The 12,982-nt window shown below is 45.3% G+C and overlaps 1 protein-coding gene across 7 annotated transcripts in view; it reads left to right on the top strand.

The window, feature by feature from the left end:
* Trak1 (trafficking kinesin protein 1) overlaps positions 1 to 12,982 on the top strand; it is a 114,031-nt gene that overhangs the window by 86,823 nt on the left and 14,226 nt on the right. For 3 of the 7 annotated variants that reach the window (XM_027932582.3, XM_071600090.1, XM_027932579.3), the window contains 4 exons: positions 2,557 to 2,633; positions 4,188 to 4,424; positions 5,399 to 5,715; positions 12,248 to 12,604. In XM_027932582.3, the coding sequence (XP_027788383.2) occupies positions 2,557 to 2,633; positions 4,188 to 4,424; positions 5,399 to 5,715; positions 12,248 to 12,604 (988 nt within the window). The remainder of the gene's footprint in view (positions 1 to 2,556; positions 2,634 to 4,187; positions 4,425 to 5,398; positions 5,716 to 12,247; positions 12,605 to 12,982) is intronic. The other 4 variants (XM_071600095.1, XM_071600105.1, XM_027932581.3 and 1 more) reach the window with 2 other exon arrangements.

Here is a 12,982-nt window from a genome sequence, read left to right on the forward strand (position 1 = left end):
CTGCAGGCTTCTTGCCTGGGTTTCCTTCTTTCCTGGCTTCTCAGTCTGATGTAGTGAGCTCCTGGGGCTGCTTTGTTTTGTAAGTAACCTGGATTCACTCCACTGCCTTTCCAGCTCTCAAGGACAAATCTGTCTTTGAAAACCAAACCATTGTAAGGGAAAAGTTGAATTGAAAACACGTACTTCATTTTTTTTTTTTTTCCTTCTGGAAGGAGTCTCAGCTTTCATATTTGCTGAAGTAAAGCTTTTGTTTGCTTTTTTCTGTAGTTGTTGGCAAGCCCAGTTTTTGAAGATGGCTATTTTTAAAGTGCATTATGCATTGAAGATATTTAAAACAGTTCTAAAGATCATACCATGACTGTTTCTAGAGCAGAACACCCAGCTTTGTCTCTTTTGCTCCCTGCCATTCTAATTGTAGAATAAAACAGTGAGTAGTAGTTTGTGTAACGGTGTTCCCAGTTCTTTTGCCTTATGGCAGGAGTTCTTAATCTAGGATCCACAGATGGAATTCAGGAGGCCTGTGAACTTTGAGGGAAAATTATGTGTTATTTTCATGAATCCCTGACTGTATTCAGTATTTCCTTCCTCCATGAAGGTAGGCAACAAGCCACATGTGATGTGAACACCGTCTATGACCAGTAGAAATCATAGATATTTATATAGCAATACCAGTTGTCACAGATGCCTCAAAATACCAGTGATGCTAACTAATCTCCGTGTCAAAATCAGTTATCAGTCCTGAAGCCAAATACATACATAAGTAAATAATTTGTCTTCTTTGTAGTCCTAGTTACTTTATTCATTTAAAAACTGTATTCTGAGAAGGCATCCATAGGTTTCCCTGGATTGCCAGATTAGAGGGGTCATGGCTCCAAAATGTCATGGAGCCCGCTTGTGACTTGCTCCAGCATGGTTTTGAAATTAGTAGTTTGGTATCTCATTTTTCTTAGTGTATACGAAGGTCCCTTCTTTCTCTCTGTTCCACAGAACTCTGGATATAAACCACATGGTGAATAGAAGTCTTCAGAAAAATATCCTCACCTTATCAGACCTCAGACTCACCTGGGGAAGCCCTTCAACAAGGCTTATGCTTATGGCAATCTGTGGGTGTAATTATGAAGTAGAATGGCATATTTGTAGTTAGGATCGAAAACAAGCTCACTAGCCCTTTACTTATGGAGCTTCCTGCTGGCTCCTCTGCAGTCTCCACACTTGGTTCAGCTTCAGACTGGAGTGTCCCTGCGGACCATGGGGCCCAGGAGATGATGCCCAGGAGACTCCATGCACTGCCCGCTGGGAAGCACTGGCCACACCTGACTATGTAAATTTAAATAATTAAAATTAAGTACAATTAAAAATTCAGACTTCAGTCATACTGGCCACATTTCAAGTGCTAGGCTAGTGGCCACCATGTTGGACAATACAGAGGACATTCCATCACTGCCAAAAGTTCTGTTGGTTAGCGTGGAGTTAGCCCTCCCCTTTAGGTTGTCCTACCTCGGTGTCTTCCCCTGGTGCTCAGCTGCTTTTCTGAACACATGTGACCCCATGGGCATCTGCCACATCAATGTGAGGAGGGACTGTGTTAGGTTCTTCCTCATATAGCGAGGTATGGGAGGGGGGGTTCCATCAGGCAGTCTATATTGTTGAGTCTCAGTTTGGAGCCTGGACCATTGGGGAAGTGAGAAGTCATCATTGACTGGCTCTTCCCTCATCCCAAAGCTCACATCCTAGGTGGAAAGAGAAATGAGTGAGCTGTTCAGAAAACTAGCAAGAACTTGTGTTTGGGGTCTGCTTGGGAGGAAATGCAAGGCTCCTAGTGGAATAGGAATCATGCCTTTCATAGAGAAGGTGGGTGGATTGGTGGGGAGAGGGCCTTCCCTTGTGGGAGGCCAGGGGAGGTTAAGGACAGAGGCCTAGAGATGATAGTGCCCACAACCCAGTGTCTACAAAGAGACTCTATCTAGTGCAGAACCAGACTGCTCTATAAAGGTGGGGAGTACCTGCCTAGGAAGCAAAGTTGGAGGGCCTTCATCCAACCTCAGTACCAGAACCCTGGGTGAGCCAAGGGGCTGCAGCAGACCCTGTGGCCTGGGAGGACAGTAACTTAGTGTGGCCCGTGTGGGCTGTGATGTCATAGCTAACCATTTATAAGCTCGGGGGTATTTTCAAATTCATCTGTCCCCACTGTTCCGAACACACTCCCCTCTGCCCGCGCCCCCCCCCCCCCCCAATTCTCTATTCTTCTTTGTGGCCATAGTTGTAGCTCCGCGGTTTGGCTAAGGGAACATGGGATCTTTCAGACACTCAGCAGCACTTTAGACATTATACTCAGGGCCTGATGGTGCAGCCATGTTCAGAACCTGCCTTGGTGATAGCATAGCCAGGGTCTCTTACCATGGAGAATGCTCTTAACCTTATGTTGTGTTTCAGAAAGTCTGTGGGTTTCTGATGCCCCAGTTTACTCTTTTATGGCTCCCCTGGCTACAAGCTTCTTATAGAGACAGACCCTTTGAATTGCTGCTCTCTTTTCATGTGTCTTCTGGCTTTTCTCAGGACTCCTTGGCTGCAGAGATCGAGGGAACGATGCGCAAGGAGTTGCAGTTGGAAGAGCCTGAGTCTCCAGACATCACGTAAGGCTAAACCACTTTTATAGCGCTAAACCTCCCAGAGAATGATTTGTGACCCATGGTGCTCAAAAACTAGCATGTGTGTGGGTCTTAGGTATCAACAGCAATGACTGTGGTCCTTCCCAGGTGATAAAGGGACATAAGAGAATGCAGTTAACATCATCCCTCATCTCCTCTTGAGAGGTTGTGAAGATATATTACAAACTTCTAGAAAGTTGGAAAAGAAGAGGTGAAGCATTGAAGTATGATTCTGCTCTTAGAGCAGTTTCTAAAAAAAAAAGAAATTGGATATTTATCCTCTCATTGTACAAATTTAAGATCAATTTTAAGTCTTGTTTTTTTTTTGTACCTTTATTTTATTATTTATTTATTTGTATGTGGTGTTGAGGATCAAACCCAGGACCTGACGCGCATATAGGCACAGTCGACAAATATTCCTTCTACAAATATTTATCAAGCCCCACTATGTGCAGAGGGCTCTTCAGTGGTGTGCACAAGGCTTCAATTTCCTTTCTGGATGCATGTAGGGACATCAGCTTCAACATCTCTCTTCCTAACTTAAGATCTGGTGCTTGGCCTGCTCCAAGGTGCTTATTATAAGGAACCTGTAGACCAGGTTTTGTGGTGTTTTCTCTGTATCCAAACTCCACAGACAGATCTCTAATGGGACCCTGGGTGTGTCAGTGTCCAAAGGACTTCAGTACTCATGCGAAGGAAGCCCTCTGTGGCCCCAAAGGAAACGCCATTATGGAACATATCTACCCTTTTCTCCTCAAAAGAGAATGAATTAGCATCAAAGTGTGGTTCTGCTCTTAGAAATAGCTGTTTGTGAAAACAGAAAAAACTGATATTTATCATTTCATTCTGGAAATTTAAGACTGATTGGGGTCTTGATATTTTTTTTAAATAGGAGTGGTCAATAAATATTCCTTTTACAAAGATTTATTGAGCTGCACCGGGATAACATAGCCAAGGTTATGGGCTACCCATAACTTTGCTGCCACAGTGTTCAACAGTGAACACTGCCCTCCTAGAGCTTGCTTTAGAGTGGATATTATGAAAGAAGAGAATTTGCTAGGAGACAATAAGTTATACTTTTTTTGTTGTTGTTTTTGTAGCTGGACACAATACCTTTATTTTATTTATTTTTTTTATGTGGTGCTGAGGCTCGAATACAGGGCCTCACACGTGCTAGGCGAGTGCTCTACCACTGAGCCACAACCCCAGCCCAACATAAGTTATACTTAAGTGTTTTTACTTGTAGGTCAAGATTTCGGGACATGAAAAGCAATGTCACTTTTGCTAGTATCACCTTTAGTATACAACTGTGCATTACAGTCTTGGAATCAGAGAGTGTTGAGTCTTCTGGTTTCACTTTGTGAAGGAGGCACCCAACACCCTAAGAAAGACGTTGAAAGCACAGGATATAGTAGACTGCTCAGGGGTTTCTTGAGGGCCAGGTGCCTTTGTGGGCCATCAGTTGGTCTTTTGTGGGAGATCTAACTCCAACGTCATTTCTGCCTTTGCTTACTCATGGATGTTGTGTGTTCTCTGCAGTCACCAGAAGCGTGTCTTTGAGACTGTGAGAAACATCAACCAGGTTGTCAAGCAGAGGTCACTGACCCCTTCTCCCATGAACATCCCTGGCTCCAACCAGTCCTCAGCCATGAACTCCCTCCTGTCCAGCTGTGTCAGCACCCCCCGGTCCAGCTTCTATGGCAGTGATGTTGGCAATGTTGTCCTTGATAACAAGACCAACAGCATTATCTTGGAAACTGAAGCAGCAGATCTGGGGTGAGTGAGCTGGGAGTTTTCTATGTCTGTTTTGGAGAAAAGAGAAGTAGTATGGGTTGAACCACAGGCTCATTAGTCATCAGAGGGAGCTTGATGAGAATTGCCTGGAAAATTAGACCTATACTTCTCCAAATACATTCTGCAAACCCACCAAGCTCATCCTTTATCCTTGAGACTGATATTTTACCCAGTTGAAAGAGGTGTAACAAGTTGATGCTTTTCTGTTGAAGAGGAGGATTGATAAATATGATTTTCCATTAATCATCACTGACATTTGTTTTGTGAACCCCTTTGTAGTTGAATGTTGAAAATGCTTACGACTCAGGCTCTCTGTCTTGTTTGTTGTGGAGGTGGGATGCAAGCATCCCAGGCACCTAGCAAACATCTGCCATGTTGTGGGTCTGCAGGTTAGGCGCTTTGTGCAGTGGTCAGTTCCTCTCTGTCCTGAAGTCCTGCAGATCCTGACCCCAACCCTGCACTGCCCACTATCTACACCCTTGTCCTCTTATTTATCAAAACTGATTCTTCTGGACCAACAGGGTAAGACAGATGAGAAGCTCTTTGATCAGAGCTGTTTTCCTTTAGAGTTGAAAGTTCAGCTCCTTTAATTCAAGAGGAAAGAGATACCTCTCTTGAACTTGCTGGCTGCCATTCTGCAGCCTATAGAAGGTTTCTTCCTGCAGTCTCAGGAGGGAGATGCTACTAGGGGGTGAATTTTACTTAGATTTTCATTCTACTCTAGTGCCATGGCCCTTCTGAAAGAAAAACTAATTCAAACCCACAGAGGGAAGTAGTTCTTGGCGACAGGCATTTATTTCTCCATTCCTGCCTACATTCCAGCCGCTGGCCTTGGTTTCTTTGGTCCGGCGTGCAGTGCCAAGCTCCCTCCCTGGAGCTGTCCTTCGGGTCTGTCCCATCTCAACAGCCCTGCCGGCTGCTGCCCCGCTGCACCCTCATGGCATTTCTTCTTGCAGGAATGAGGAGCGGAGCAAGAAGCCAGGCACACCAGGCACGCCCGGCTCCCATGACCTGGAGACGGCCCTGCGGCGGCTGTCCCTCCGCCGGGAGAACTACCTGTCCGAGCGGAGGTTCTTCGAGGAGGAGCAGGAGAGGAAGCTGAGGGAGCTGGCGGAGAAGGGCGAGCTGCGCAGCGGCTCCCTCACGCCCACTGAGAGCATCATGTCGCTGGGCACGCACTCGCGCTGCTCCGAGTTCACTGGCTTCTCGGGCATGTCCTTCAGCAGCCGCTCCTACCTGCCCGAGAAGCTGCAGATCGTCAAGCCGCTGGAAGGTGATCGCAAGGGGCCAAGGCCCCTCTCTGTCCTCCTGAGCGACTCCCTGTGGTCCCTCATCCACCACAGTAGGCGTGGCCACCGCTGCCACACCTACTCCTTTTTCTTCCGTGACAGCCACCCACGCTGCTGGTTCGAGTTCCTCTGAGGGTGGCCCATAACCTGGCCTTGTTGCTGCCGCAGTGGGTTTGGCAGTGCATGCCCGGGCCACGGAAGTAACCCCAGGGAGATGCACACAGTAGCCTTCTAATTCTCTTGCTTTTGCCTTAGTGCCTTAGATATGAGACCTTTTGGAGAGGCAGAGGCACTGCCGACAGACCCCGAAAACCATTAGCCATGCCTGAGGAATATAGGGAGCTCACACTTTCACTTGTTAGACATTTTGCCATCAAGGAGTAGTGCCAAGCAACTACCATAATTTTTTTTCTTTTTCAATAACCACGTGAAAATGATCTGTGGGCTCATGTGTTCTGATTTGATCTTCATACAAAGAGTATGGCTTTCTACAGATGCAGTGTTCTGAGCAAGACTCCTAGAGTCTGCAGTTTGGTGACCAGGAAAGGGTAGCTGTGTAGGCCAGTGAGCTTTGTAGCTTTCTAGTTTAAGCCACCCTTTTGCAGGGGCAGTTCACTTTTTAGTGTCAGGGCTTCTTGGTTGATTAGACTCATTGAAAAACTCAGCTTTTGTTTTCTTTCTCCTTTTTTCATTTTTTGCTTTGGGTATTATAAAACATTTTCCCTGTGCCTACTGCTACCTGCCAAGAGCCACCATGTTTGTAGTTTTCATTTTTCACTCCTTTAGTGTGGAAACCCACAGAGACTTTGAGAAGGTGTTTTAGAATTCTGCATTACATTTCTGATGCAAAGCCAAAATTTCTGTGAATCAATACTTCTCAACATTTATTACCTCTTTAAGAACCATTTTTAGACACTTTTACCTAATTGCACCCACCATGCAATTTTAATATCACAGAAATATCATTTATGTACTCCATATATAATCTATATGTAGATATATGTCAAATATAAAAATATATATTCTGTGCCTAAAAGGAGTATAATTTTTCTCACCTCAAAGACATCTGTTTTTTCCCTGTTGAAAATGCAGGCTGTAAGGTTAGGTTGTGCTTGTTAAAGACTCAAGACATGACAAAATCCTTTATTTTCCAACGGAGGGAAGAAAATGGGCTGTTTTTTGTCTTTTCCATGGTAATTTTTAATTGTATAATTTAGGGCCTTTCTAGATTTCAGAAAAGGGATGGCTCATTCTTTTTTAAAAATTATTTATTCAGTTGTAAGCTTGGCAATTGTTTTCTGATTTTCAATTATGTCTGTTTTCATTTCAATAAAATCTTCCATTTCTGCAATTTTCCTTTCTGCCTTTCTTTTCTTTTCCTTCCTTTGTCTCTCAAAGATCATTGGATGTTATCATCTCTATCCTCTCCTTTCTTTATTTTACTGTGTTTCATTGGATCATCTAAGAATATGTTTTTTGGATTAATTTCCCAAGTATATTGCAGAATGAGATTTTTAAAAATTTATTTTGACCAATTCATCTTTATTTCTTCTAACCTTTGACTTAGAAATATTTTTGTGATAAGTTTATAATAGAATAAGAGAAAATTCCACTTGATATGCAAGGTAAATTTCATTTGTAGCACCCTGTTCCCAAGAAGCTAAATTACTACCATTAAAAAGTCATGTCTTATCACTACACCCTGTAACTCATCCTCATGATAAAGATCCTTTGGGCTCCATTTTGTAGTTCTCTGATTTCTTAGCTGTTTAAAATACAAGCAATATTTTATTACTCCTTCTATAATTGTTGTGTTACTGTGTTTAATTTGATAAGGGGGGATGTGACATAGAAGTCTGCCTGACGCTTAGCTTCTGTACCCTGTAACTATAGTATTTGATAAGATAACCCATCTATTTAGCTGTTTTCCTTATTTGTGAAATAGGCTTATAGTCGTTAAATAGATTGTGGTGAAGTGTGTTTGGTATTGTGCCTAGCACCCAACAGATACTTATTAAAACTTAGGCACCTCAAATTTACTCTAGTTCCAGCAGCTCAGGTCTCAAGGGCCCAGGTATCAGTGTTGAGACCTGGGCCAGCATTGTGCTGGGATCATGTTCCTACATTATCCTTTTCCATTGACCCAGATGAGAACCTGACAGGATTCCCTTGATCTCCATCTACCAGCCTAGGTGAAGGCATCTAGGCTGAAGCCCTTGGAGAATGCTAGGTGGGATCTTAGCAGACAGACCATTCCTTACCCATTTGATTAATCTTGCCATCTGCTTATTGTGTCAACCAAAATAGCTGAGCTAGATGTTTAAGAATGCTAGCCTAGCACCCTTGTGTCTGCATCTTATGAGTTTTAAGCAGGTAAAGAACAAACAAAATATTCCAACTGGAAAGAGGGATAAATCAGTGTTAAAAAGACTGAGGAAGGTGGTATTTCTTCCCTCTGTTTTGTTCTTCTTTCTGATTCATTATAACTGAGGCGATACTTTCAAAGAAACAACTTACTATGTAATAAGGGAAAGCATACACTTCTAAGCTGTGTGTTATCTTGCAGGTTTTATTCTGACTTTTAAGCCCCAATGCTCCTCTGACATAGTAGATTTGGTTTTCTTCTCTTTAGAGGAGAACTTTTCAGATAAAACAGTGGGGTATGGAAGAAAGCAGACAGAGGGAAGGGGGCCGTGACCATAATTATGTTTTCCCTGCTCTCCACACCCTTGTTCTGTAGAACTCTTTTGTTTTGGTGCCAACCAGGAACTCAAAGTTTGCCTCTTTCCCCAGCCTGTAATCATGAGGATCTTAGACAGATCATTCCTTACCCATTTGATTAAGCAGGTCCTAAGTCCTAGGTGATATTAGCTAACAGCACAGTGCTTCTCCTGCTCTGTAAAGGAAGCTAGGCAGGGTAGTGAACTGGAAAAAAAAAAAAAAAAGAAGCCTAGGAAATTTGCAACCTGGGATCAGCTCTGAATATGTGATTCATATGTACTCTTTAATTTTCATGCCTCTTTGTGTTACATGAAGGACTTCAGGCAGCCAGGAGATGGGTAGAATTCCTAGGTGTTGGTTCTGGCTGAGGATGTGGCAGGGCTGGGAGGTAGGAGGTGTTCTGCACAGGTGCTAGGTTCAGCAAACCCCTGCTGGAGCCTGAGAACCAGTAAGAAGTAAAGGGTTCCTGAGCCCCACAGCCTGGCATATCTGAAATTGAACAGTTGGGCTGGAGATGGCTTTCACCAGGAGTCACTTGTGCAGCATATAAAATGCCTGCATGGGGACTGGCGAGCCTATTCAGGGACGTTATTTTCTAGACTCCTGAGGCTTTACATATATGAGGCTGCCTCATTGCTGAGAGGCCTTCTACATGATTAAGAGAATGGACACGTTTCCCATCTCAGTTTCAGGCCCGGATGAGCTGCTTGCCACCTGTGTGCCTTCTGGAAGTTACTTTTACTTCCCTGTGCTCAGTGTCCTTGTCTGTAAAATAGAGATGACAGGGTTATCGTGAAAATTAAACAGGTTATAGACATAGACCTCTCAGAAGAGTGTTTGACACTTAAGGGTCAGTAAAGGTCGACTTTTCTTATGTGAATAGGGGATGCCCAAGGCGTGGGGTAAAAATTGAAGTATGATACACCATTCAGCATATTTCAGGGGAAATTGTACTGAGTTTCTTAGGCTATGTGGTTTCAGGGAATGAATTAATTCCATGCATTTCTGTAGCCTCCTTAAATCCAAACAAAAGACCCACTGTAGCCTCATTTCTAGAGCCCCATCCATGGGTGGGTGGGTGAGGGGTAACCTGTGAAACAGGTGGAAGATCCAAGCCTATGGGGCTCTTTCTAGGGCTTAGACCTCCAACCTCCCTGAGTCCTTTCCCAGTGGATTTTAAGCATCCTGAGCCCTTTTAGGAGGAATGAGGAAAGGTGACACTTCCTTTCCACTGTTCTTCACTTTCCAGAGTCTCTTGGCCTCCCTTCCACAGGTCGAGGAGACATGGACATGTTGTACTGGGAATTTCTTGTCATCATTTAAGACCCTAGGGTGCAGTCCCAAGTTAGACATGACAGTGGCTTAAATCTTCTCCCTGGTACTGTTTTATTGCTAGGAATGTGCCGGCACAGCCAGTGGGCCCTTGGATAGTATAAATGGGAGTCCCGATAGTGGCAGAGAAGCCCCTGGCCCCCACAGGAATGTGTGGGTCTCCTGCTGGGACCTAGATACCCACCTGGGAATTTTGCTGTTGACTTTTTAATGCAGCTGGGGGCCAGCCACTTCTGCTCACCTTGCCCGGCTTCCTAGCCGAACACTGATGACCTGGCTTGTTCTCCGACCTGTACATTAGGGAGGGGGCAGTGTAAGAACCTGGCCTTTGTCACTGAACCCTGGCTCTGCCATCACTCATTGACTTTGAAAAATCATCAAACTTCAGGAATGCTCCATTTTCCACCTGGCAAGTGTGAGTGAGTGATAATTCTTGCTGCCTAGGGTGGTTTTGAGGAGTGAATTAATGGACTTATATGTAAAACCATTTAGTTGATGTGATGCATGTCAAAACACTGAGACAGGCGTGCAGATGTGTCTCGATACAAGGTAGCTTTGTATCGAGATACAAGATGCTGTGGCACTGGGGACTTGGGATCCCCCCCGAATCCCTGACCATATCTGCATAACGTTGCTGGCACATGCGCTCCCTTTAGGGTCTGCGGCCTCCTTCAGATTCTCAGGAGATCTGAACATTAAGAACCACAGCTCCAGAACAGGGCTTCTTAGTCTCATCGCTGGTGACATTTGGGACTGGATCTTTCTTTGTGGTGGAACTGTCCTGTGCATTTTAGGATGTTCAGCACCATCTCTGGCCTCTGCCCAGGAGGTGTCATAAGCATCCTTCTCTCCCTTCACAGTTGTGACAACCAAAAATATCTCCGGACTTGGGCAACTGTTCCCTGGGGCGGAGGGTGGGGGGCAGGCGGAATTGTCCCCAGTTGAGAACAACTGCTTTAGATGTTCTGACAGGTCTGGGATATAACTTCTTTTGTTATGTTCACCTCTGTGTTATCTTTTTCCTTTTTTGCACATAGAATATTTTTTATTTATAGTCAGTAGATGCAGGTTAAGTGGGTTGCCTTCCTACCTGTGCACATTTACGGCTGGGGCAGATCTTGAGGTGGGTGTCTAAGAGCACTTTTAATGCCTCTCTAAACATCTCTGTCTTGAGCATTGGGTATTTATTTATGTGGCTATGTTTGGGTGACTCCTGTCCTTATATAGTAGATCCAGAACTCCCAGTCTCCCAGGCTGGCCCCAGAGTGCTGGTTTCATATGAGGCATGACTAAGTGTTTCAAGGGGAGAAAAGGCTTGTTCTATCAAATAGGCTGGGCAGAAACTCAGGCCACCAGAGCAGGTGGTGAGATGTTCTTCCCCAAACACACCTCTGAACCTAGGTTTCCCAAGCATGCTTGGCCTTGGAACACTTATCTTTGTACCGCACCTGGGACACCTTGAAGTCCTCAAAGACACACTCCGGTGTTATTACAGACCTTCCACAATGTCATCTGAGTCCCAGGGTCTGGTGTCACTGAAGAGATTGGCTGCTCGGCTTTAGACCTCTGTGCAGACTTACCGTGTTCTTAAATCACACCTCTCTCAACCCAGTTCCCCCTCCCTAACCCTGCAGCCTTTCAAGGTTGCTGGCAGAATGCAGAAAACCCAAGTAAAGGAGGTGACAATCAGACTACCACTTACCTCCATGTGCTTTAATTTCCTTTTGCTTTACTCTGTGTGTCTCCTGGGGTGGATTTGGCACGGAATTGGTATATATACACTCCCAGCCCCTTGTTTTTTCCCTCTTGTATTTGTAAAATGATCTGTGTTGGTTTGGGGCGTTGGCATTGGTTGATTAAAATAAAGAGCATCACCAAACATCCTTGACATACAGTGTAACATTTTACTTAAAAAATTGTTTGAGCCCAACATGGTGGTGCACACCTATAATACCAGCTACTCAGGAGGCTGAAGGAGGTTTGCAAGTTTGAGGTCAGCCTGGGCAACTTAGCAAGACTCTGTTTCAAAATAAAAATTAAGAAGCTGGGAGTGTGGCTCAGTGCTAGAGCTTTTGTCTGGCATGTGTGATGCCGTGGGTTCAACCCCTAGTACCACCCCCCCACAAATAAAAGGTGGATTGCTTAAATTGGTGCCCCCTCTGGGTGTGGTGGGGATTAGTGACTATTTCACAGCAGGAAGGGCTAAGGCAGCTATACTGATGTGCCTTCTGCAGTCCCAGAGCAGGCTAGGCCGTACCCTGGGTTCACACTAAGCATCATTACTCTTCCTGGATCTCCCAGATCCACATGTTGCAAAGCTCTGTGTGATAAGGGGACAGACCCTGAAAAAGATGAATTGTCCCAGTGCTGTTATCCTTGCCACAGCGTCTTAGACTCCATCCTAAATCTCCCCCTTATTCCCTCCTTCTCTCTCTCTCTCTTTTTTTTTTTTTTTCCTGCAAGGTTCTGCCACCCTTCACCACTGGCAGCAGCTGGCCCAGCCTCACCTTGGGGGCATCCTGGACCCCCGGCCCGGTGTGGTCACCAAGGGCTTCCGGACACTGGATGTTGACCTGGATGAAGTGTACTGCCTTAACGACTTTGAAGAAGATGACACAGGTGACCACATTTCTCTCCCGGGCCTAGCTACCTCCACGCCAGTTCAGCACCCAGAGACCTCAGGTGAGAGGTCCCGAGCACACGTGACTGTCTCAGGCAGCAGAAGTTACCCGAGCCGGCCTCAGGCTTCCCCAGAGGAGATGCAGGAGATGCCAGCAGCCACGGAGGAGGAGGAGGAGGAGGAGGAGGAGGAGGGGTCTGGTGAGGGCACCACAATAAGTCCTGTAAACCTGGCACCTTTACCAGAGGCAGAGTTCTGGGCCATTCTCACTTCTGTTCCGGGCATCATCTGTAGTGGCTCTTTGTCTGTAGCTTCCGCTCGTCTGTGTGGGTGACAATTAAAGCATTCCCATTGTGCCGTTCTGTTTTTTAATACAGAGTCTCATGCCTCCTTTTTGTAACAAATGGGCGTAGCCCCTGCCCATCTTGGAGGTGCAGGGATTTTTAAATGGGAGCAGGAGAGGCTGCTAAAAAGAAGTGGGTTATTGGCCTCCCAAGAACATCAGGACCCTTCTTCCTGTTATCGGTGTCGCCCCATGTCTGAGGGGCAGATTCTAGAGTGATTTCCCAACTGAACGG

The sequence above is a fragment of the Marmota flaviventris genome, chromosome 1, assembly GCF_047511675.1.
Source record: "Marmota flaviventris isolate mMarFla1 chromosome 1, mMarFla1.hap1, whole genome shotgun sequence".
Classification (NCBI taxonomy): Eukaryota; Metazoa; Chordata; class Mammalia; order Rodentia; family Sciuridae; genus Marmota; species Marmota flaviventris.